The following is a 25727-nucleotide window of genomic DNA, read 5'->3' as shown; positions in this document are numbered from 1 at the left end:
TGCCTGTGTTACCCACTGGAAGGTAAGCCCCATGTGGGCAGGGCCATGAGTACCTGGTTCGCCTCGTAGCCCTGCTCCCAGCCTGTGCCAGTTACATGGTGGGCACTCACACAGCTTCCACAGCATCAATCTGGCAGCCTGGTCTCTACTCACAACTCACAAAGAGAAAGCCCCCCCTAAAACATTTCCCTCACAGTGGGCACTTTCCTGCCTTGCACGGTACCATCCCAAGTGAATCCTGCCTAGATGAGGGATGGTGCAAAAATCCGCCCTCTCCCTTCCACTCGTCTGCTCCTTGGTCCCACCCTGCCCCTTCAGTCACATGGGTCCCCTCACTCACTCCTGCACTCCCAAGCCCGTGGTCACTCCCACTGCTTTACCTATGCTGTTTCACCCACCCTGCTCACCCCCTGGCCCCAACTGTCTTCTGTCCACCTTTGCAAACCTTGCTTATCCTTGAGGCTTAGCTCAAGCCCCTTCCTCCGCGCTCACCTGCTCTGAACTCCCAGGGCCTGGCGGTTTTTGAACCACCAATTCACCCTTGATGACCTACTGCCTCTACTCCCATTAGGCCTCTCACCATTTGGCAATAGAATAATGATCAAAATTTCCAATTAAACCGCATACCTACCAAATACCTTATGGGTTATCCCAGCTGGGGCTCAAGGCAGCTCACAGCAGCTTCCATCTCAGAGAGGAGAAAACCACAGCACAGAGAGCATGGGGGCGTAGGGATGGCGGTGAGGTGAGTTCTGCCTCCAGCAGGACCTCCAGCGTTGGCTTGCTCAGCCACGCAGACAGACTGCCCGCTGGAACGGGCACTTGGGTCCGTGGGTGCCAGCTTTCAGCATTTCAGCACCAAAAAGAAAACAGTTGCTGTCGAGTAGGCTTCAACTCATGGTGACCCATGTGTGTCAGAGTAGAACTGTGCTCCTTAGGGTTTTCAATGGCTGATTTTTCAGAAGTAGATCTCCAGGCCTTTCTTCTGAGGCACCTCTGGGTGGATTTGAACTGCCAACCTTTTGGTTAGTAACCTAGTGCTTGACCATTTGCCTGACACAGGACTCTATCATCATGCACTTTGTTGTTGTTAGGTACCATCAAGTCAGTTCCAACTCGTAGTGACCCCGTGTACAACAGAACAAAACACTGCCAGGTCCTGTGCCATCCGTATTATGCTTGAGCCCATTGTTGCAGCCACTGTGTCGATCCATCTCCTTGAGGGTGTTCCTCTTTTTCGCTGACTCTACCTTAGCCAGCCTGATGTGCTTCTCCAGGGACTGGTCCCTCCTGATAATAAGTCCAAAGTACATGAGACAAAATCTCACCATCTTTTGCTTCCAAGGAGCACTCTTGCTCTACTTCTTCCAAGACAGACTTGTTTGTTCTTCTGGCAGTCTGTGGTATATTCAATATCCTTTTTTTTTTTTTTTGTCTTTCTCTCTCTCTGTCTTTTTTTTTTTTGTTTTAATTGTGATTTAAGTGAAAGTTTACAAATCAAGTCAGTCTCTCACACAAAAACTTATATACACTTTGCTACCTGTTACTCTCCCCCTAATGAGACAGCCTGCTCTCTCCCTCCACTCTCTCTTTTTGTGTCCGTTTCACCAACTTCTAACCCCCTCCACCCTCTCATCTCCCCTCCAGGCAGGAGATGCCAACATAGTCTCAAGCGTCCACCTGATCCAAGAAGCTCACTCCTCACCAGCATCCCTCTCCAATCCATTGTCCAGTCCAATCCATGTCTGAAGAGTTGGCTTTGGGAATGGTTCCTGTCCTGGGCCAACAGAAGGTCTGGGGGCCATGACCACTAGGGTCCTTCTAGTCTCAGTCAGACCATTAAGTCTGGTCTTTTTATGATATTTGGGGTCTGCATCCCACTGCTCTCCTGCTCCCTCAGGGGTTCTCTGTTGAGCTCCCTGTCAGAGCAGTCATTGGTTGTAGTCAGGCACCATCTAGCTCTTCTGGTCTCAGGATGATGTAGTCTCTGGTTTATGTGGCCCTTTCTGTCTCTTGGGCTGGTAATTACCTTGTGTCCTTGGTGTTCTTCATTCTCCTTTGATCCAGGTGGGTTGACACCCATTGATGCATCTTAGATGGCTGCTTGCTAGCGTTTAAGACCCCAAACACCACTCTCCAAAGTGGGATGCAGAATGTTTTCTTAATAGAAAATATTAAGCCAATTGACTTAGCTGTCCTCTGAAACCATGGTCCCCAAACCCCTGCCCCTGCTATGCTGGCCTTCAAGGCATTCAGTTTATTCAGGAAACTTCTTTCTTTTGGTTTAGTCTAGTTGTGCTGACCTCACCTGCATTGTGTGTTGTCTTTCCTATCACCTAAAGTAGTTCTTATCTATCATCTAATTAGTGAGTACCCCTCTCTCACCCCCCCTCCCCTATCTCATAACCATCAAAGAATATTTTCTCTGTTTAAACTATTTCTCAAGTTCTTATAATAGTGGTCTTATACAATATTTGTCCTTTTGCAACCAACTAATTTCACTCAGCATAGTGCCTTCCAGATTCCTCCATGTTATGAAATGTTTCACAGATTTGTCACTGTTCTTTATTGATGTATAGTATTCTATTGTGTGAGGTATATTCAATATTCTTTGCCAATACCATAATTCAAAGGCAGCAATTCTTCGGTCTTTCTTAATCCATGTCCAGGTTTCACATGCATATGAGGCAATTGAAAACACCATGGCTTGGGTCAAACTTACCTTCATCCTTAAAGTGATGTTTTTGCTTTTCAACACTTCATACAGGTCTTTTGCAGCAGATATACCCAGTGCAATAAGTGGTTTGATTTCTTGACTGCTACTTCCATGGGTGTTGATTGTAGATCCAAGTAAAACGAAATCCTTGACAACTTCAATCTTTTCTCCGTTTATTATGATGTTGTTTATTGATCCAGTTGTGAGGATTTTTGCTTTCTTTATGTTGAGGTGTAATCCATACTGAAGGCTGTGGTCTTTGGTCTTCATCAGCAAGTGCTTCAAGTCCTCTTCACTTTCAGCAGGCAAGATTGTGTCATCTGCATGTGGTAGGTTGTTAACGAGTCTTCCTCCAATCCTGATGCCCCATTCTTCTTCATATAGTCCAGCTTCTTGCATTATTTTTTCAGCATACAGATTGAATAGGTATGGTGAAAGGATACAACCTTGACACACACCTTTCCTGACTTTAAACCACTCAGTATTCCCTTGTTCTGTTCAAGAGACTACCTCTTTGTCTATGTACAGGTTACTCATGAGAACAATTAAGTGTTCTGGAATTCCCATTCTTTGCAATTTATCTAAATTTGTCAGGATTGGAACAGTCAAATGCCTTTGCATAGTCAATAAAACATAGGTAAACATCTTTCTGGTATTTTCTGCTTTCAGCCAACATCCATCTGACATCAGCAGTGATAGCCCTCATTCCATGTCATCTTCTGAATCTGGCTTGAATTTCTGGCAGTTCACTGTCAATGTACTGCTGCAACCGTTTCTGAATTATCTTCAGCAAAATTTTACTTGAGTGTGATATTAATGATATTGTTCAATATTTTCCCCACTCTGTTGGATCACCTTTCTTTGGAGTGGGCATAAATATGGATCTCTTCTGGTCGGTTGATCAGGTAGCTGTCTTCCAAATTTCTTGGCATAGATGAGTAAGCACCTCCAGTGCTGCATCTGTTTGTTGAAACATCTCAGTTGGTATTCCCTCAATTCCTGGACCCTCGTTTTTCTGTCAGTGCCTTCAGTTCAGCTTGGAATTCTTCCTTCAGTACCATTAGTTCTTGATTATATACTACCTCCTGAAATGATTGAATGTCGACCACTTCTTTTTGGTACAGTAACTCTGTGTATTTCTTTCATCTTCTTTTCATGCTTCCTGGGTCATTCAATATTTTGCCCACAGAAACCTTCAATATTGCAACTTGAGGCTTGAATTTTTTCTTCAGTTCTTTCATCTTGAGAAATGCCAAATGTGTTCTTCCCTTTTGAATTTCTAACTCCAGATCCTTGCACATATCTTTATAATACTTTGTCTTCTTCAGCCACCCTTTGAAATCTTCTGTTCAGCTCTTATTATTTCGTCATTTCTTCCATTCACTTTAGCTACTCTATGTTCAAGAGTAAGTTTCAGAATCTCTTCTGACGTCTGGTTTTGGTCTTTTCTTTCTTTCCTGTCTTTTTAAAGACCTTTTGCTTTCTTCATGTATGATGTCCTTGATGTTATCCCGCAATGCATCTGGTCTTCAGTCATTAGTGTTCAATGCATCAAAACTATTCTTGAGATGGTTTCCAAATTCAGGTGGGATGCACTCAAGGTCATATTTTGGCTCTCGTGGACTGGTTTTATTTTTTTTCAGCTTCAACTTGAACTTGCCTGTGACCAATTGATGGTCTGTTCTGCAGTCAGCCCTGGCCTCATTCTGACTAATGATATCCAGCTTTTCCATTGTCTCTTCCCATAGATTTGATTCTTGTGTTTTTTATCCAGAGAGGTCCACGTGTATAGTCGCCATTCATGCACTAAAGCATTCAAAATAATTATTTCTGATGGACAGGGGTATTTCAGAAGAATGGGCAGTTTCTAACCCTAATGGGGGACTTAAAGGGCTTGTACATGAACCACAGGAGGCCCCGCCCTCTGTTCATCCTTTGCAAGAACAGAGTGTGACATAAGTAGGGTCCTACCTGTGATGCGGCACCTGTTGCATGACTAATTTATTAGGAGACAAGGCAGTGTCAGCTCAAAGATGTGATGGCTTTGTCATTACCTCGGCATTCTCACTCCAGGAGCAGGTAACGCATCCGGAGGGGAAGGAAGAGGTTGGACTTTCTCTGGGCAAATTTGGTGAACTTCCTTTTGCTCTTGGTGTGCACACTCCTGGGCTAGAATGGGCTGAATAGAACAGGCTGCCGCAAGGGTGTTAATAAGAGTGGAGTGGTCTTGGCAGTGCTCTACCCAGGGGATTCACTCATTCATGTGGTTATTAAAAATATCGAGCATTGACTCTCTGCCAGGCACTCCTGGAAGCACAGGGGATATAACAAAGAATGGAAAAGGGTACGCTTCCAGGTGTTTGAGTTGGAGAAGGAGGACAGAGATCAGTGTGAGGAGGTGTTATGAAGAGCCCAGAAGCAGGGCCAGGATGAGATAAGATGGGGGGTCAGGAAGGTTGCATTGAAAAGGAGCCATTTGAGCAGAAACTGGAATGAAGCGAGGGCTCGATTTGTATGTCTTTCTCCTCTCTGCCCCCCCCCCAAAAAAGTGCAGGCAAAGAGTGGCTGCTGTACCTCTTATTTACCCTCGGAATGTTCTAGAGCATTTTTGGAGACAGTATTAACTTGAACTATTGAACTAAGGACATTCTTCAAAACTAATCCTTTTAAAACTAATGGTTAACACTAAAGCAAAAGCATTTCCCCCCTAGGGAAAGTATGTTAGTCACATGCTAGCTTTTCCATTACAGAAAAATGGATTTTAAGTGAAGCAGAGAGACGTGGATTGAGCCTAGAGTAGGCTGTGGACACCAGCTGCACTTGCCGAGGGCCACAGCAAGAGCTGATGCTGAGCACTCTGAAAAGCCCCCTGCTAGGTTTAGAGGGCAAAATGCAAGATGATGCCACAGAGAGATCATGCACCCCCTGTACCAGGGTGTTAAGGAGGAGATGGAACCCTCATGTGACGAGGACATTTCAACACCCATCTGTAACAAAACAGACTTACTAATAAAAGCAAACAGCATGTGATTGCTCTCCAAGCATTTTCACCCACCCCATCATAAAATTCTGAAGGGCAGGTGGCATTTTCCACTTTTCATGCTTTGGGACCTGAGGCCAGAAGGATCAAGTGGAGTGGCTGAGCTGGACATGGGTTTTCCAACTCCCTATGCTGTGTTGGCTGCTGTGTTCCCGGGCACTGCCTCATCCTTGGTTTCGTATCCTAAGACAGTGCAAGGTCAGGGGAAAATAATGTGAGGATTTGAAAAGCATTAACAGGCCAATACAGAGCCCTAGTGGCACAGGGGTTAAGTGCTTTGCTGCTAACTGAAAGGTCAGCAGTTCAAACCCACCAGCACCTGTGCAGGAGGAAAGATCTGGTGATCTGTTCCTGTAAAAATTACAGCCTAGGAAACCCTATGGGGCAGGTCTCCGTCCTATAGGGCCACTATGAGTCAGAATCCACTCTACAACACAATGGGCCAGTTGTCCAAACAAAAGCAAAATATGACTTGAAACTCCCAATAGACCATCCCTTAGTCAGGGGGAGCAGGGAGAAGGGGTTGGGATGAGGGGGTGACCCGGAGGGGGTGACCTGGAGGGGGGAGATTTCAGTGCTTTGAAATCCCAGGGCCCCACCAGGCACTGCCTGAGCTCAGAGGAGAGCCAGTCAGAGGTTGACCCGAGTAAGGGATCGGGATCAGAAAGAGCTGAGGGCAGAGTCTATAGGGCAAGGATGAGGTGTGGGGCCTAGCAGGGATAGAAAGCAGGGCCTGAAGGGTGGGCTATAGAGGATGAGGCCAAAGGGGTGGGGCATTCCATTCTCATATCTCTTTAGCTTCTGGAACTCTTCCTCAGTCTGGCTTTGTCTCTCATGGTCCTGACGTTTGTGAACAGTACAGGTTAGTTATTTTATAGGCTGTCCCTCAATTTGGGGAGTTGGATGTTTCCTTGTGGTTAGATTCAGGTTATGCATTTTTGGTAGGAAAATTGAGTTCTTCTCAGTGCATTATATCAGGAGCCTTATGAAGAATGCTTGTTCCATTACTGGGATGTTCACTTTGTTCACTGGGTGGTGTTCATTGATTTCTCTACTATAAAGTTACTAACTTCCCCTTTGTAATTAATAAATATCTATGGAAGCTCTACCACTCACCTATCAGCTTGTCATACTATGGTTGCTTCCACCTGGGATGCTGGAAGCTATGCCACCAATATTTCAAATACCAGCAGGGTCACCCATGCTGGACAGGTTTCAGCTGAGCTTCCAGACTAAGACAGAATAGGAAGAAGGACCTGGCAGTCTACTTCTGAAAAAATTGGCCAGTGAAAACATTATGAATAGCAGCCAAGCACTGTCTGATATAGTACTGGAAGATGAGCCCCTCAGGCTTGAAGGCACTCAAAATATGACTGGGGAAGAGCTGCCCCTTCAAAGTAGTTGACCTTAATGACATGGATGGAGTCAAGCTTTCAAGAACTTCATTTGCTGATGTGGCACAACTCAAAATGAGAAGAAACAGCTACAAACATCCATTAATAGTCAGAATGTGGAATGTATGAAGTATGAATCCAGGAAAATTGGAAGTCATCAAAAATGAAATGAGACATATAAAGATCAATATCCTAGGTATTAGTGACCTGAAATGAAATGGTATTGGCCATTTGGAATCGGACAGTCGTATGGTATACTATGCCAGAAATGATAAATTGAAGAGCAATGGCATCACATTCATCATCAAAAAGAACACTTCAAGGTCTACCCTGAAGTATAGTGCTGTCCATGATAGAATAATATCCATATGCCTACAAGAAAGACCAGTTAATGCTAATATTATTCAAACTTACATACCAACCACTAATGACAAAGATGAAGAAATTCAAGTTTTTCACCAACTTCTGTAGTCTGAAATTTATCAAACATACAATCCAGATGGATTGACAATTACTGGTGAATGGAATGCAAAAGTTAAAAACAAGAAGGATCGATAGTTGGAAAATATGTCCTGGCGATAGAAATGATGCCAGAAATCACATGATAGAGTTTTGCAAGACCAATGACTTATTCATTGCAAATACTTTTTTCAACAATATAGGGGGGCAACTATATACATGGATCTCACTGGATGGAATACATAGGAATCAAATTGACTACATCTGTGGCAAGAGACCATGGAGAAGCTCAGTATCATCAGTCAAAAGAAGGCCAAGGCTGACTACAGAACATACCGTCAAATTGCTCATATGCAATTCAAGTTGAAGCTGAAGAAAATTAAAACAAGTTCTTTAGACAGGCCTATAAAACAAGCAATAACATACTTAGTCCAGCCATGTATACGAGACTAAATGGGCACACGGTCCAAATGCAAAGGCAAGAAGGCAGAAAGGAGCAGGAAAACTGGATGAATGAAAATGAGGAACCCAAGATCGAGAAGGGGAGTGTTGACATATCGCAGGATTGGCAAACAATGTCACAAAACAATTTGCATTTTAATTGTTAAATACAAAACTAATTTGCTCTGTAATCTTTCACCTAAAGGACACACACACACAAAAATTAAAACAAGTCTACAAGAGCCAAAGTATGGCCTTGAGTATATCCCACCTGAAATTGGAGACCATCTCAAGAATAGATTTGATGCATTGAACACTAATGACTGACTAGACGCATTATGGGATAACATCAAGGACATCATACATGAAGAAATCAAAAGGTCATTAAAAAGACAGGAAAGGGAGGGCGAGCCAAGATGGCAGAATAGACAGATGCTTCCGTCGAACCCTCTTTACAACAAAGACCCCCCAAAACAAGTGAAACGAGTATATTTGTGATAAGCTGGGAGCCCTGAGCATCAAAGGCAAGCTTAGACAATGAACTGAGGGGCAAGGGGAGGAAGAGACTGTTCAGAGTGGAGAGGAATTGCCAGACCTGAATCATGGGGAGCCCTCAGGCACCATTCCCAGAGCGGCGGCAGTGGCAGCAGCGGCGGCAGCGGGCTGGTACTACCGTTTGGCCGTAGTTTCCTCCGGGAGGAGCAGCAGCCACCCAGCCCACTCACACCTCTGGAACCTGAGGAGAACACCGTACTCTCGGCAAAAGCTAAGTACTTGCATATATTTTCCTGCGCCTCCTCCCCTCCACACACAACCCAAAGCCGGCTTCAGCGGCTGAATCCCTGGGCCTGAGATAGACCCTGGTGAGCACCTAGAGCTGTCCTCCCAGCCTTGGGGAAGGAAAAAATTTGCAACTGGGAGAAAAGATAATTTGCTTGCTCCATTAACCAGGGGAGCTCAGGACAGAAGCGGCTCCTGTACAGGCATAAACCGTCCATGGACCTTGAGCACCTTTCCCTTCTGCATGGACCTGTGTGGGCCTATTTCGGGAGAATAGGCAAACTCCAACCATTTCAGCTGTGCAGTGGAGAGGTGGGTGTTAGACGTTTGACATTGCTTTACCTATTAAACAAGGTCCTCACCTACCCACGAGAGGGACCTAAGGACTGGTAGCTCCACTCAGATCACCCAGCCACCTGCGACGGGGGTCCAAGGATAACTGGTACCTCCCAGTCCTTACAACAAAAACTTTGGCGTCCATGGTCCCTCTGCAGAACCCACCCACCACTACGCTCCAGGGAACAGAGACGTGTTTTCCTCAGAGACACTTGGGGGTCGGTTCTCAGCCCCCTGCCTTGTTCAGAGAGTGACCTGCTGCTGCAATCAGATACCTGTATATATGGCAATCACCCCTGCCCCTCTAAGACTGTATGACAGAGCCTGTACCACACACTTGATATCAGCTACCTGGAAACCTGAGCTGAATTCATACAAGAAAACTGAATGGACTCTAGACTGATATACTTGATAACAGCTCTAGCCAGCTGGGGACAGGATACCAGAGCTCCAAAGGTGGAAATAATCAAGGTAGTTCGCTCAAGCAACCCATAGGGGTATACCAAAACAAAACAAAGCAAGCTGCTACAACACAGTAAGTAATCGTAAACTAATACAATACCTCCTAGATGGCTTGGAGATAACAGTCAGTATCAAGTCACATAAAGAAACAGGCCATGATTGATCACCTCAACAGGCTCTCAAAACAAAGAATCCGGGGATATTTTAGATGAAAGTGCATTCCTGGAATTACCAGATGCAGAATACAAAAGTTTAATATACAGAACCCTTCAAGACATCAGGAAGGAAATGAGGCAATACGCAGAACAAGCCAAGGAACACACAGAACACTCCACCCAACAGCAACCAAGTATACTTTCTTTTCTAGTGTACATGGAACATTCTCTAGGATAGACCACATATTAGGTCATAAAGCAAGCCTTAGCAGAATCCAAAATGTTGAAATATTACACACCATCTTCTCTGACCATAAGGCCATAAACATGGAAATCAATAACAGGAAAAGCAGGGAAAAGAAATCATACACTTGGAAACCGAACAATACCCTGCTAAAAAAGACTGGATTATAGAACACATTAAGGATGGAATAAAGAAATTCATAAAATCCAATGAGAATGAAAACACTTCCTGTCAGAACCTTTGGGACAGAGCAAAAGCGGTGCTCAGAGGCCAATTTATATCAATAAATGCACACATACAAAAAGAAGGAAGGGCCAAAATCAAAGAATTATCCCTACAAATTGAACAAATAGAAAGAGAGCAACAAAAGAAACCCACAGGCACCAGAAGAAAACAAATAAAAAAAATTAGAGCCAAAGTAAATGAAATAGAAAACAGAAAAACAATTGAAAGAATTAACAAGAACAAAAGCTGGTTTTTTGAAAAAATCAACAAAATTGATAAACCTCTGGCCAAACTGATAAAACAAAAACAGGAGAGGAAGCAAATAAACCGAATAAGAAATAAGATGGGCAATATTACAACAGACCCAACTGAAATGAAAAGAATCATATCAGAATACTATGAAAAACTCAAATTTGAAAACCTAGAAGAAATGGATGAATTCTTAGCAACATACTACCTACCCAAACTAACACAAACAGAAGTAGAACAACTAAATAGACCCATAACAAAAGAAAAGATTGAAAAGGTAATCAAAAACCTCCCAACAAAAAAAAAGCTCTGGTCTAGAGGGCTTCACTGCAGAGTTCTACCAAACTTTCAGAGAAGAGTTAATTACTATTAAAGGTATTTCAGAGCATAGAAAAGGACGGAATACTTACCAAACTCATTCTATGAAGCCACCATATCCCTGATACCAAAACCAGGTAAAGACACCACAAAAAAAAAGAAAATTACAGACCTATATCCCTCATGAACTTAGATGCAAAAATCCTCAACAAAACTCTAGCCAATAGAATTCAACAACATATCAGAAAAATAATTCACCATGACCAAGTGCGATTCATACCAGGTATGCAGGGATGGTTCAACATTAGAAAAACAATTAATGTACTCCACTGCATAAATAAAACAAATGACAAGAATCACATGATTTTATCAATTGATGCAGAAAAGGCATTTGACAAAGTTCAACACTCATTCATGATAAAAACTCTCAGCAAAATAGGAATAGAAGGAAAATTCCTCAACATAATAAAGGACATTTACACAAAGCCAACAGCCAACATCACCCTAAAAAGAGAGAGCCTGAAAGCATTTCCACTGAGATCGGGAACCAGACAAGGATGCCCTTTATCACCACTCCTATTTAACATTGTGCTGGAAGTCCTAGCCAGAGCAATTAGGCTAGATAAAGAAATAAAGGGCATCCAGATTGGCAAGGAAGAAGTCAAAGTATCTCTATTTGCAGATGACATGATCTGATACACAGAAAACCCTAAGGAATCCTCCAGAAAACTACTGAAACTAATAGAAGAGCTCAGCAAAGTATCAGGATACAAGATAAACATACAAATATCAGTTGGATTCCTCTACACCAACAAAAACAACATCGAAGAGGAAATCACTAAATCAATGCCATTTACAGTAGCCTCCAAGAAGATAAAATACTTAGGAATAAATCTTACCAGAGATGTAAAAGACCTATACAAAGAAAACTACAGTACACTTCTGCAAGAAACCAAGAGAGACTTACATAAGTGGAAGAACATACCTTGCTCGTGGATAGGAAGACATAACATTATAAAAATGTCTATTCTACCAAAAGCGATCTATACATTTAATGCAATTCCGATCAAAATCCCAAGGACATTCTTTAATGAAATGGAGAAACAAATCACCAATTCCAAATGGAAGGGAAAGAGGCCCCAGATAAATAAGGCATTATTGAAAAAGAAGAACAAAGTGGGAGGCCTTACTTTACCTGATTTTAGAACCTATTATACCGCCACAGTAGTCAAAACAGCCTGGTACTAGTACAACAGATACACGGACCAATGGAACAGAATTGAGAATCCCGACATAAAGCCATCCACATATGAGCAGTTGATATTTGACAAAGGCCCCAAAACAGGTAAATGGGGAAAAGAGTCTTTTTAACAAGTGGTGCTGGCATAACTGGATATCCATCTGCAAAAAAAAAAAAAAAAAAGAAAGAAACAAGACCCATACCACATACCATGCACAAAAACTAACTTAAAATGGATCAAAGACCTAAATATAAAATCTAAAACGGTAAAGATCATGGAAGAAAAAATAGGGACAATGTTAGGAGCCCTAATACATGGCATAAACGGTATACAAAACATTATAAAGAATGTAGAAGAAAAACTAGATAACTGGGAGCTCCTAAAAATCAAACACCTATAGGGTTTTTTTTTTTTTTTATGCTCATCCAAAGACTTCACCAAAAGAGTAAAAAGACTACCTACAGACTGGGAAAAAGTTTTTAGCTATGACATTTCTGATCAGCGCCTGATCTCTAAAATCTACATGATACTGCAAAAACTCAACTGCAAAAAGACAAATAACCCAATGAAAAAATGGGCAAAAGATATGAATAGACACTTCACTAGAGAAGACATTCAGGCAGCTAACAGATATATGAGGAAATGTTCATGATCATTAGCCATTAGAGAAATGCAGATCAAAACTACAGTGAGATTTCATCTCACTCCAACAAGGCTGGCATTAATCTAAAAAACACAAAATAACAAATGTTGGAGAGGCTGTGGAGAGATTGGAACACTTCTACACTGCTGGTGGGAATGTCCAATGGTACAACCACTTTGGAAATCTCTTTGGCGCTTCCTTAAAAAGCTAGAAATAGAACTACCATACAATCCAGCAATCCCACTCTTTGGAATATATCCTAGAGAAATAAGAGCCTTTACACAAACAGATACATGCACACCCATGTTTACTGCAGCACTGTTTACAATAGCAAAAAGATGGAAACAACCAAGGTGCCCATCAATGGATAAATGGATAAATAAATTATGGTATATTCACACAATGGAATACTACACATCCATAAAGAACAGTGAGGAATCTCAAACATTTCATAACATGAAGGAACCTGGAAGGCATTATGCTGAGTGAAATTAGTCAGTTACAAAAGGACAAATATTGTATAAGACCACTATTATAAGAACTGGAGAAATAGTTTAAACTGAGAAGAAAACATTCTTTCATGGTTACGAGGGGGGAGGGAGGGTGGGAGAGGGGCATTCACTAATTAGATAGTAGATAAGAACTACTTTAGGTGAAGGGAAAGACAGCACACAATACAGGGGAGGTCAGCACAATTGGACTAAATCAAAAGCAAAGAAGTTTCCTGAATAAACTTAATGCTTCGAAGTTCAGCGTAGCAGGGGCAGGGGTCTGGGGACCATGGTTTCAGGGCACATGGAAGTCAATTGGCATAATAAAATCTATTCAGAAAACATTCTGCATCCCACTTTGAAGAGTGGCGTCTGGGGTCTTAAACGCTAGCAAGCAGCCATCTAAGATGCATCAATTGGTCTCAACCACCTGGATCAAAGGAGAATGAAGAACACCAAGGACACAAGGTGATTACAAGCCCAAGAGACAGAAAGAGCCACATGAACCAGCGACTACATCATCCTGAGACCAGAAGAACTAGATGGTGCCCGGCTATAACCGAGGACTGCCCTGACAGGGAACACAACAGAGAACCCCTGAGGGAGCAGGAGAGCAGTGAGATGCAGACCCCAAATTCTTATAAGACCAGACTTAATGGTCTGACTGAGACCGGAAGGACCCCAGTGGTCATGGCCCCCAGACCTTCTGTTGGGCCAGGACAGGAACCATTCCCAAAGCCAACTCTTCAGACATGGATTGGACTGGACAATGTGTTGGAGAGGGATGCTGGTGAGGAGTGAGTTTCTTGGATCAGGTGGACACTTGAGACTATGTTGGCATCACCTGCCTGGAGGGTAGATGAGAGGGTGGAGAGTGTTAGAAGCTGGCGAGATGATCACGAAAAGAGAGAGTGGAGGGAGAGAGCGGGCTGTCTCATTAAGGGGAGAGTAATTGGGAGTGTGTAGCAAGGTGTATATGGGTTTTTGCGTGAGAAAGTGACTTGATTTGTAAACTTTCACTTAAAACACAATAAAAATTATTTTTAAAAAAAGTCAGGAAAGAAAGAAAAGACCAAAACAGATGTCAGAAGAGACTCTGAAACTTGCTCTTGAACACAGAGTAGCTAAAGCGAATGGAAAAAATGATGAAGCAATAAAAGCTGAACAGAAGATTTCAAAGGGTGGCTCAAGAAGACGAAGTAAAGCATTATAATGAAATGTGTAAAACCCTGGAGTTAGAAAACCAAAAGGGAAGAATACACTTGACATTTCTCAAGCTGAAAGAACTGAAGAAAAAATTCAAGCCTCAAGTTGCAATATTGAAGGTGTCTGTGGGCAAAATATTGAACAACACAGGAAGCATCAAAAAAAGATGGAAGGAATACACAGAGTCACTGTACCAAAAAGCACTGGTCGACATTCAGTCCTTTCAGGACGTAGCATATGATCAAGAGCTTATGGTATTGAAGGAAGAATTCCAAGCTGCACTGAAGGCATTTGTGGAAAAACAAGGGTCCAGGAATTGAGGGAATACCAACTGAGATGTTTCAACAAACAGAGGAAGCACTGGAGGTGCTCACTTGTCTACACCAAGAAATTTGGAAGACAGCTACCTGGCCAAGAGGAGATCCATATTTGTGCCCCTTCCAAAGAAAAGTGATCCAACAGAATGGGGAAAATATTGAACAATATTGTTAATATCACACACAAGTAAATTTTTGCTGAAGATAATGAAAAGCAGTTGCAGCAGTATATCTACAAGGAGCTGCTAGAAATTCAAGACAGATTCAGAAGAGGACGTGGAATGAGGGCTATCATTGCTGATGTCAGATGGATCTTGGCTGAAAGCAGAGAATACCAGAAAAATGTTTGCCTGTGTTTTGTTGACTATGCAAAGGCATTTGACTATGTGGATCGTGACAAATGATGGATAACTTTGTAAAGAATGGGAATTCCAGAACACTTAATTTTGCTTGTGAGGAATCTGTGCACAGACCAAGAGGCAATTGTTTGAACAGAACAAGGGAATACTTTGTGTTTTAAAGTCAGGAGAAGTATGTGCTGAAAGTGAAGAGGACTTGACACACTTACTGATGAAGACCAAAGACCACAGCCTTCCGTATGGATTATACCTCAACATAAAGAAAACAAAAATCCTCACAACTGTACCAATAAGCAATATTATGATAAATGGAGAAAAGATTGAAGTTGTCAAGGATTTCATTCTACTTGGATCCACAATCAACACCCATGGAAGCAGCAGTCAAGAAATCAAAGGACATATTGCTTTGGGAGAATCTGCTTCAAAAGACCTCTTTAAAGTATTGAAAAGCAAAGATGTCACTTTGAGGACTAAGGTGAGCTTGACCAAAACCATGGTGTTTTCAATCACCTATATGCATGGGAAAGCTGGACACTGTATAAGGAAGACCAAAGAAGAATTGATGCATTTGAATTACGGTGTTGGTGGACTGCCTAAAGAGCGAACAATTCTGCCTTAGAAGAACAGCCAGAACGCTCCTTAGAAGCGAGGATGTAGAGACTTCATTTCACGTACTTTGGACATATTTTCAGGAAGGACCCATCCCTGGAGATGCACATCACGCTTGGTAAAGTAGAGGGTCAGTGAAAGAAAAGACCCCCAACAATATGGATTGACACAGTGGCTGCAACGATAGACGTAGCAATGATTGTGAGGATGGCACAGAACAGGGCAGTGTTTCATCCTATTGTACATAGGGTCGCTGTAAGTTGGAACTGGCTTGATGGCGCTTAACAACATCATGGAAGATACTTTAAGATTATATAAGCATATATTACTCTTCAAAATTTTACACACTAGTTTTAACGTTCACTAGAGATTCTTAATGGCTGCCACAATGATGATTTTCTAATTCCACCATTCCTTATACCTGTATTAAATGCTTTCTACCGCAAGAAAGAACTTTCCCATCTCATTTGTTTATTCGTTCATTCATTCATTTATACTTATTATTTATTTTCATACTCAAATTATCACAAATAAGGCCAATGTGAGTACCTTCAAAGTGTCTCTTGCGTTCTTTGGACCTGTTCCCATGCCAAAAGTAAATAGTTCCTTACTTTCTGGCATGATGAGATGCTCCAGGCTCATCTTGCGTTTTCCCTGCCCCAGCCCTGGATTCAGCCATTTCTCCGAGGAGCCCTGCTCCCTTTTAGTAGAGCACAGTATTTAGAAACCAAGATTTGAGCACCGGTTATGCACTTTGCCATCAAGGTGTTATTGCTTCTATGCCCTGTCCTTGGAGAGAGCTAGGAAACACGTGTATGTATATATGCGCACACATATATGTATATGTGTGAGAGGTATATGGCTCCCCAATATACCCCCAATGAGGTATATTGACCCCCAATTCTCTCCCCTGGAGTACGGGAGGCCCGGTGGCTGGCTTCTAATGAGTAGAATATGGCAAAAGTAATAAGATATGATGTCACAGATTAGGTTATAAAAAAAACTCTGGCTTCCCTCTTCTGCTTATTCACTCCAATGGAAGTCGGATGCCCTGTTTTGAGCTGCCCTATGGAGAGGGTCATGTGGCAAGGCCTTAGGCCATCAGCAAGGAACTGAATCCACATGAGTGAGCTTGAAAACTAATCCCCGTCAGCCAAGCCTTCAGCTGAGACCATAGCCCCCTGATACTGATAGCTCAACTGAAGCCTTATGAATGACCTAGCTAAGCTGTATCCAATTCCTGACCCTCAGAAACTGTGAGGTGATAAATGTCTGTTGTTTTAAGCCACTAAGTTTTTTTTTTTAATTGTTCTTTAGGTGAAAGTTTACAGCTCAAGTTAATTTCTCATACAAAAATTTATACACATATTGTTATGTGACTCAAGTTACAATCCCTGTAATGTGACAGCACACTCCCCCTTTCCGCCCCTGGTTTCCCCCGTCCCTCCAACCAGCTCTGTCCCTTTCTACCTTCTCATCCTGCCTCCAGACATGAGCCACCCATTTGGTCTCGTGTATCTGCTTGGACTAAGAAGCACACTCTTCACAACTATTATTTTATGTTTTATAGTCCAGTCTAGTCTTTGTCTGAAGAGTTGGCTTCAGGAATAGTTTTAGTTCAGGGTTAACAGAGCATCTGGGGGCCATGGCTTTGAGGGTTCCTCCAGGCTCAGTCAGACCATTAAGTCTGGTCTTTTTACGTGAATTTGTGTTCTGCACCACACTTTTCTCCTGTTCCGTTAGGGGCTCTCTGTTGTGTTCTCTATTAGGGCGGTTATTGGTCAAGCCACTAAGTTTTGGGATAATTTGATATGCAGCAATAGATAAATAATATAATACGGTGTGTGTGAGAGAGAGATCACACACACACACACACCTCCATCTGTTTTCACATCACTCTCTACATATTACAGTGAGTCCATACTGATAACTTCAGTTTCAGTCCCCACTTTCCACAGTTGCAACTCCCCTCTCAGTCAGAGAGAAACCCAGCTCCCAGTACCTACAATAGCATAGATCCATTTATTTGCTCAGTCCCAGAGCATGCATCAAGTGGTTTCAGAATTACTCTCCCATATGTCTGTGGAAAAGCAGCCTACACACTGGAGTTCAATTTTTGTTTCGAGTTCTCGTTGTAGTATGTCTAAGGCATATAGTCCAAAAACTGTGAACCGTGGGATTTAAAACAAAACCAAACCAAGTATGCTGTCCCAGCTTCTCCAAGGAGTAAGGAGCAAATGCTCTACCTAGCCATTTTGCACTGGATGGTAATTAAGTCCATGTAAGGAAAGCGTCTTTTTTTTTTTTTAAGGAAAGCGGGGTGGAGACTTCGGAGGCTGGCGCTCTGTGTTTATGCCTCTGAGCTGCTCACCTTCCTCTTATGAACACAAAGGCACCAAACACTGAGGCCAACAAAGTTGTTTTCAAGCAGTCATTAAACTATTTGGAGAGAAAAGTGTGTGATGTTGCTTTTTGAAGGCTCCTGGGGAAGGGTTTGAATTGTAGCCATTCCCATTATTCAAAAGGAAGCCAAGTGACCAGGCGACCCTGGGTCTCCACAGGAAGGCTTGGGCTGGGTGGGACTCCTGGGTCCTTCCTGAAGCTCTGAAACCCGGAAGTTCTGTGCAAAGCTGGGGCCAGGACTGTGTGGAGCAAGAAATGCGGCATCAGGTCCTCGACATGACCTTGCTGGGGAGGCCCCCTGTGGCAAAAGGTGGTCACTGCAGCCCTCGGAGAAGGTGGCCTGCACAGCGACAAGAGAGGCCCCAACTCAGCGTTGCTGCCTTGGGGGTAGGGGTGGCAGGTATCTAGACACACAGGTGGCGCCCTGGTCACAGGTCACCCTGCGGTGCTCCCCCGGAGACTGGGAAGCGGCCAAGGATGTGATGCTCTGACCTCCATGGTTTCTCCAAGATCTGAGTCAGGATTCTCCAGGTTCCACTTCATTCCCTGTGCTTGCCAACCCCACAAACAACCTCAGAGACACATACCCCACACACACACCACACATGTACACACGGTACATACACAGACATGACACACTCACACTACACACTCACAGACATACATATATCACACATACACAGATACCACAAACACACACGACAGGCATACATGCCACCACACACACACATCACATTATACACACACATTATACAAACACACACACACAAATACCACAAACACACACTAGGCCAGGTGTCATAGACAGCTCAAAGACCACCGGCTCCCAAGTGGGTGGACAGCTCCTCTCCACCCTTGCCTTCCACTGTGCTCTGACACTGAACCCCCAGGCACCCCACCCCTAAACCCACTGCACACATGTTTCCTCTGCCTGTTTCCTCACTGCTCCCCTCCCTGGGAAGACTCTTCTCACTCTCATCACTCACTGACTCCCACAAATCCTGGGAGACAGACCACACTGGGGGCACCTCTGATAAGGGGCCTGTTCTTTCCCACTCTCAGCCCAAGGCTCCCCCTTTGTGTAGGGTGTCAGTCAAACTGCAGACAAGCTGGGGCCGTGGGTAAAGCCAGCAAGGCCACGCGGAGGTGGCTGGCACGAGGCAGGGCCTCCATGCTGAGTCTTCCGCCACCTCCTTTGCCTTCTTCGAGCTGCCATCCCCGTGGGCACCCACTGTCTCCACCCCCATCACCCGATGGTGAACTACACTTGCCCAGGAGTTAGCTTCTCAGACGTCCCACAGCACCCAGTGCAGCACTTGGCACAAAAAATGTCTCCAACAAATGGCTATCGATAACCTAGGGTTCAGTGAAGGAAAAACAGCAGCACTTAATTCCTAGCGTGATAGGGCTATGGGAGGAGTCCCTGGGTGAGGCAAACGATTAATGCACTCAGTTGCTAACCCAAAAGTTGGAGATTGGTGTTCACCCAGAGGTGCCTTGGAAGAATGGCTGGCAATCTACTTCAGAAAAATCACTCGTTAAAAACTCTGTGGACCATAGTCTACTCTGACACACATGGGGTCGCTGTGAGTTGGAGTGGACTCAGTGACAACTGGTGGTCTTATGACTTGGTGATCTTTCCCTAATGAGATACAGAGAGCGTCCTTTTTTAAATATATAACTATTTTTTCTAATAGCTGCAGAATATTCCATGGGTGAGTGTTCCATAACACAGAAAACAGTCCTCTGCTGACAGACAGTAGGTGATTTCCAGTCTTTTCATATCACAAACAATACTGCAATAAAATAACCATAAGCATGTGTTCAAGGATATCTGTAAAATAAAATCCTAGAAGTGGAATTGCTGGGTCAAAGGTTTATGCTTTGTAATTGGGATAAATTATTGTCAGTTGCCCTCCGTAGATATTGTACCAATTTACAGGCTTGGCAGCTGTGTTAGATAAGTGCCTGTTTCCTTACAGTCTTGGATTTTTAATTATAAAAATTAACTTTCAGTGAATCTGAGCACCAGTTAGAGAGTCCGCTGGTAGAATGACCATGGCATGGGGGGCCTGCAGCGCTGGAGGAGATGGCGTCTTTGGGAGCAAAGCAAGAGACTTGCAGACTTTGTCCGTCTCCTCCAGAAACTCTCCTTCGCACCAGGACTCCCTGAGCACCAGCTCTGAGTGGGCTCTTTCCTCCCCAGGGGCACCACTCCACTGGAGCAGACTTCTGTGTACATGCAGTTCCAAGTCTTTTTTTCTAATTCTCTCTGTCTCTTCATAGCAATAAAAGTTTGCTTGTGGCTACCAGGGACTGGGAAGGTACTGATGGCTCAGTAGTAGAATTCTCGCCTCCATGCAGGAGACCTGGGCTCGATTCCCAGCCAAGACACCTCATGCACAGCCACCGCCTGTCCGTCAGTGAAGGCTTGCATGTTGCTATGACACTAAACAGGTTTGAGAGGAGCTTCCAGACTAAGATGGACTAGGAGGAAAGGCCTGGCAACCCGCTTTCAAAAATCAGCCAACGAAAACCCTAGAGATCACAATGGTCCAATGTACAACATGGGGATGGCACACCATGGGGCAGCATTTTGTTCCATTGTGCGTGCAGTCGTCATTAGTCAGGGCAACCTGACAGCAGCTAGCAACAACAGCAACCAGGGATGGCAGAGGGGGAGGGGAATCACTGCCCTAGGGGCACTGAGTCTCTGTTCAGTGATGAAAAAGTCTGGCCACACAACACTGCAAACATAGTCAATGCCAGCGAACTGCACTCTCCACATGGCTGAAGTGGCAAAATCTTTACCACACACACCTTACCACAGAAAAAAATGTCTTAATGTTTACAGGTATTCAATCACCTTTAGGGAATCAAACCATAAACACGTGTATGCTTACAGCCACACGCCAGGCAGGACGTGGGCACTTTATACGCACAGTTATCTAACATTCATGGACTAGTCCCCCTGTTTTACTGGTTAAACGACCGAGATTCAGAAATTAACTAACCATTGGGAAAGCTGCAGGATGAGCTGGGCCATCCCTTCAGTTCCCGTTGACAGGGAAATTCATCTCGATTTTGTAAAAGAGCAATTGAGCAGCTTTGAGTCATTTTCCATGTCTAGAAAATGTTCCCTTCTATTTTAGGGGCCTTTCATTTTTCTTTCTTGTCTTAGAACTATTTCAAGATTTTCCAATCTAAATACGTGTTTCCTTACAAAAGGCAGATGTTGTTTCCTAAGAAAGAGTCCTTCTGTCCCTTCTTCCCTCTGATTAACCCACCCTCGGTTCCTCTTGCCTCACCTGGAAGAGTTCACAGTGACAGCTCCATATTCCATGTTACACAGTGATGGCTGAAGTCTGCTGGGCAAGCAGTGACCAGACAAGTGGCTCCTTTGAGGTCCATTATTTCAACCATCTGGAGACAAATGAAGGTTCTGCATGCAGTGATGACCAGAAGTTTGTCTGGAGCAAGGACTCACTGTTTGTCCATCCACACATCCATACATACACCCATAGTACAAACATCTATGAAGAGCCCACTGTGCCCCAAAAGCTGGTGAAGAGACACAATAGCTTCTCCTCGGGATAAAGCAGAGGGGCACTAAGAGCTCCCCTTCGGGCCCCCATCACCCAAGGACCACCAGGGAAGGCTCTATACAGATCAAGCCCGTTGAGCCAGACTTCGAGACAGGACTCATTCTTTAGGTGTGGCTGGAAGGCAGTGGGAATGGCAACAGGAAGTCTGATGATGTAGGATGAGGAGGGAGCAAAGACAGCCCCTCAGAGTCTCCACTCAAGGACATGATGAGAGTTCCACCTGGGAAGATGGTTGTTCTTGTACAAAAGGCTGCATGCCAGGTGGAGGACCTTCACTCTAATTCCTGGGAGTCACTAAAGGGGCTTAGCAGAGGAGTCATGCATCCACTCTGCATCTGCCCATGGGGGTGGGGAATGAGGAGGAAGATTCTGAAGGCAACGAGGATGAAGTAAATATTCCTGAAATAATCAGGGCTTGAAAAGGCCCACTGATATTTTGAAACTAGCTCTGAAGGCAGCACCAGCCTTTCCTTATTCGGATGCCCCTTTCCTTCTCCTTTCATCTTGAAAGGTGCTCCTTTGGGTGGTGCAAATGATCAACAAGCTCCACTGCTAACCAAAAGATTGGAGGTTCAATTTGGTACACAGCAAAAGCAGTGCTCAGAGGTCAATTTATGGCAATAAACACACACATCCTAAAAGAAGAAAGGGCCAAAATCAAAACATTAATCCTACAACTTGAACAAATAGAAAGAGAGCAGCAATAGAAGCCCATGGGCACCGAAAGAAAGGAAGTAATAAAAATTAGAGCAGAAATAAATAAAATTGAGAATAGCAAAAAAATTTGAAAGAGTTAACAAGACCAAAAGCTAGTTCTTTGAAAAAATCAACAAAATCAATAAACTACTGGCCATATTGACAAAAGAAAAACAGGAGACAAAGCAAGTAACTCAAATAAGAAATGAGATGGGCGATATCACAACAGACCCAACTGAAATTAAAAGAATCATAACAGAATACTATGAAAAATTATACTTTAACAAATTTGAAAACCTAGAGGAAATGGACAAATTTCTAGAAACACACTACCTACCTAAACTAACACAAACTGAGGTAGAAAAACTAGATAAACCTATAACAAAAAAAAAAAAGAGATTGAAGAGGTAATTTAAAAATTTCCAACAAAAAAAAAGCCCTGGCCCTGATGGCATCGCTAGAGAATTCTACCAAACTTTCAGAGAAGAGTTCACATCACTACTACTAAAGGTGCTTCAGAGCATAGAAAAGGATGGAATACTCCAGACCCATTCTATGAAGCCAGCATAACCCTGATACCAAAACCAGGCTAAGACACCACAAAAAAAGAAAATTACCAACCAATATCACTCATGAACTTAGACACAAAAATCCTCAACAAAATTCTAGCCAATAGAATTCAACAACATAGCAAAAAAAAATCATTCACCATGAACAAGTGTAATTCATACCAGATATGCAGGGATGGTTCAACATTAGAGAAAAACAGTCAATGTAATCCATCACATAAATAAAACAAAAGACAAGAACCACATGATCTTATCAATTGATGCAGAAAAGGCATCAGGATAAAAAAAAAAAAAAAAAAAAACTCTCAGCAAAATAGGAATAGAAGGGAAATTCCTCAACATATTAAAGGGCATTTGTACACAGCCAGCAGCCAACATCATCCTAAATGGAGAGAATCTGAAAGCGTTCTCCTTGAGAACAGGAACCAGACAAGGATGCCCTTTATCACCGCTCTTATTCAACATTGTGCTGGAGGTCCTAGCCAGAGCAATTAGGCCAGAAAAAGAAATAACAGCATCCAAATTGGTAAGAAAGAAGTAAAAGTATCCCTATTTGCAGATGATTGCTATGAGTCAGAATTGACTTGACAGCACTGGGTTTTTGTTTGTTTGTTTGTTTGTTTTATGATCTTACAGAAAACCTCAAAGAATCCACAAGAAAACTACTGAAACTAATAGAAGATTTCAGGAAAGTATCAGGATACAAGATAAACATACAAAAATCAGTTGGATTCCTCTGATGAACAAAGAGAACTTCGAAAAGGAAAATCACCAAATGAATACCATTTGCAATAACCTCCAAGAAGATAAAATATTTAGGAGTAATTCTAAACAGAGACATAAAAGACCTATACAAAGAAAACTGCAGGACGCTACTGCAAGAAACCTACATAAGTGGAAAAACATACCTTGCTCATGGATAGAAAGATTTAACATTGTGAAAATGTCAATTCTACCCAAAGAGATCTACAGATACAATGCAATCCAGATCCAAATTCCAATGAGATTTTTTTTTAATGAGATGGAGAAACAAATCACTAACTTCATATGGAAAGGGAAAAGACCCCAAATAAGTAAAGAATTACTGAAGAAGGACAAAGTGGGAGGCCTCACACTACCTGATTTTAGAACCTGTTATACAGCCACAGTAGTCAAAACAGCCTGGTACTGGTACATCAACAGATACACAGACCAAAGGAACAGAATTGAGAACCCAGACGTAAATTCATCCACTATGAGTAGCTGATATTTGACAAAGGCCCAAAGTCCATTAAACAGGGAAAAGGCAGTCTCTTTAACAAATGATGCTGGCATAACTGGATATCCATCTGCAAAAACATGAAACAAGACCCATACCTCATACTATGCACAAAAACTGACTCAAAATGAATCAAATACCTAAATATAAAACCTAAAATGATAAAGATCTTGGAAGAAAAAATAGGGACAACCCTAAGAGCCCTAATACATGGCATAAACAAAATGCAAAACATAATAATGCGTAAGCACCAGAAAAGAAACTACATAACTGCGAGCTCCTAAAAATCAAGCACATGTGCTTACCAAAAGAGTAAAAAGACAACCTACAGACTGGGAAAAAAAATTTTGGGTACAACATACCTGATCAGGGTCTAATCTCTAAAATCTACAAGATACTGTAAAACTTCAACAATAGAAAGACAAATAACCCAAATAAAAAATGGGCAAAGGATATGAGCAGGTACTTCACCAAGGAAGACATTCAGGTGGCTAACAGATACATGAGGAAATGCTCACGATCATTAGCCGTTAGAGAAATGCAAATCAAAACTACAAAAGAAATACCATCTCACCCCAACGATTTTTTTTTTTTTTCTAGTGCGGCTAGCATTAATCCAAAAAACACAAAATAATAAATGTTGGAGAGGCTGTGGAGAGGCTGGAACACTTATACACTGCTGGTGAGACTGTAAAATGGTACAACCACTTTGGAAATCAATTTCACGCTTCCTTAAATACCTAGAAATGGAAGTACCATACGATTCAGCAATCCCACTCCTTGGAATATATTCTAGAGAAGTAAGAGCTGTCGCATGAATAGATATATGCACACCCATGTTCATTTCAGCACTGTTCACAATAGCAAAAAGATGGAAACAACCTAAGTGTCCACCAACAGACAGATGGATAAACAAATTGTGGTATATTCACACAATGGAATACTATGCAACGATAAAGAACAATCTTGAATCCATGAAACATCTCACAACATGGATGAATCTGGAAGGCATTATGCTGAGTGAAGTTAGTCACAAAAGGACAAATATTGTAGGAGATCATTATTATAAGAACTCAATAAAAGGTTGAAACACAGAAAACATTCTTTGATTGTTACAAGAGTGGGGAGGAGAGAGGGGAATTTGCTAACTAAATAGTAGACAAGAATCAAGTTAGGTGAAGGGAAGGACAACACACAATACAAGGAATGTCAGCCCAATTAGGCTAAAACAAAAACTAAGACATTTCCCGAATACAACCAAACACTTTGAGGGACGTAGTAGCTGGAGCTGGGGCCTGGAGACCATGGTTTTAGGAGACATCTAGGTCAAATGGCATAATAAAGTTTATTAAGAAAATGTTCTGCATTCCACTTTGGTGAGGGCATCTGGGGTCTTAAGAGCTTTTGAGTGGCCATCTAAGATACATCAATTGGTCCCAAACCACCTGGAGCAAAGGAGAATGAAGAACACCAAAGACACAAGGAAAATATTAGCCCAAGAGACAAAAGGG

General features: G+C 42.8%; 1 protein-coding gene across 1 annotated transcript in view; it reads left to right on the top strand.

The window, feature by feature from the left end:
* The first annotated feature begins 734 nt into the window (after positions 1–734).
* Positions 735–25727, top strand: part of TRPM1 (transient receptor potential cation channel subfamily M member 1) — a 135931-nt gene continuing 110938 nt past the window's right edge. Inside the window, exon 1 of the mRNA XM_049905708.1 lies at positions 735–740. Coding sequence (XP_049761665.1) covers positions 735–740 — 6 coding nt within the window. The remainder of the gene's footprint in view (positions 741–25727) is intronic.

The sequence above is a fragment of the Elephas maximus genome, chromosome 13, assembly GCF_024166365.1.
Source record: "Elephas maximus indicus isolate mEleMax1 chromosome 13, mEleMax1 primary haplotype, whole genome shotgun sequence".
Lineage (NCBI taxonomy): Eukaryota > Metazoa > Chordata > Mammalia > Proboscidea > Elephantidae > Elephas > Elephas maximus.
This window is presented reverse-complemented; position numbering and strand designations above follow the sequence as displayed.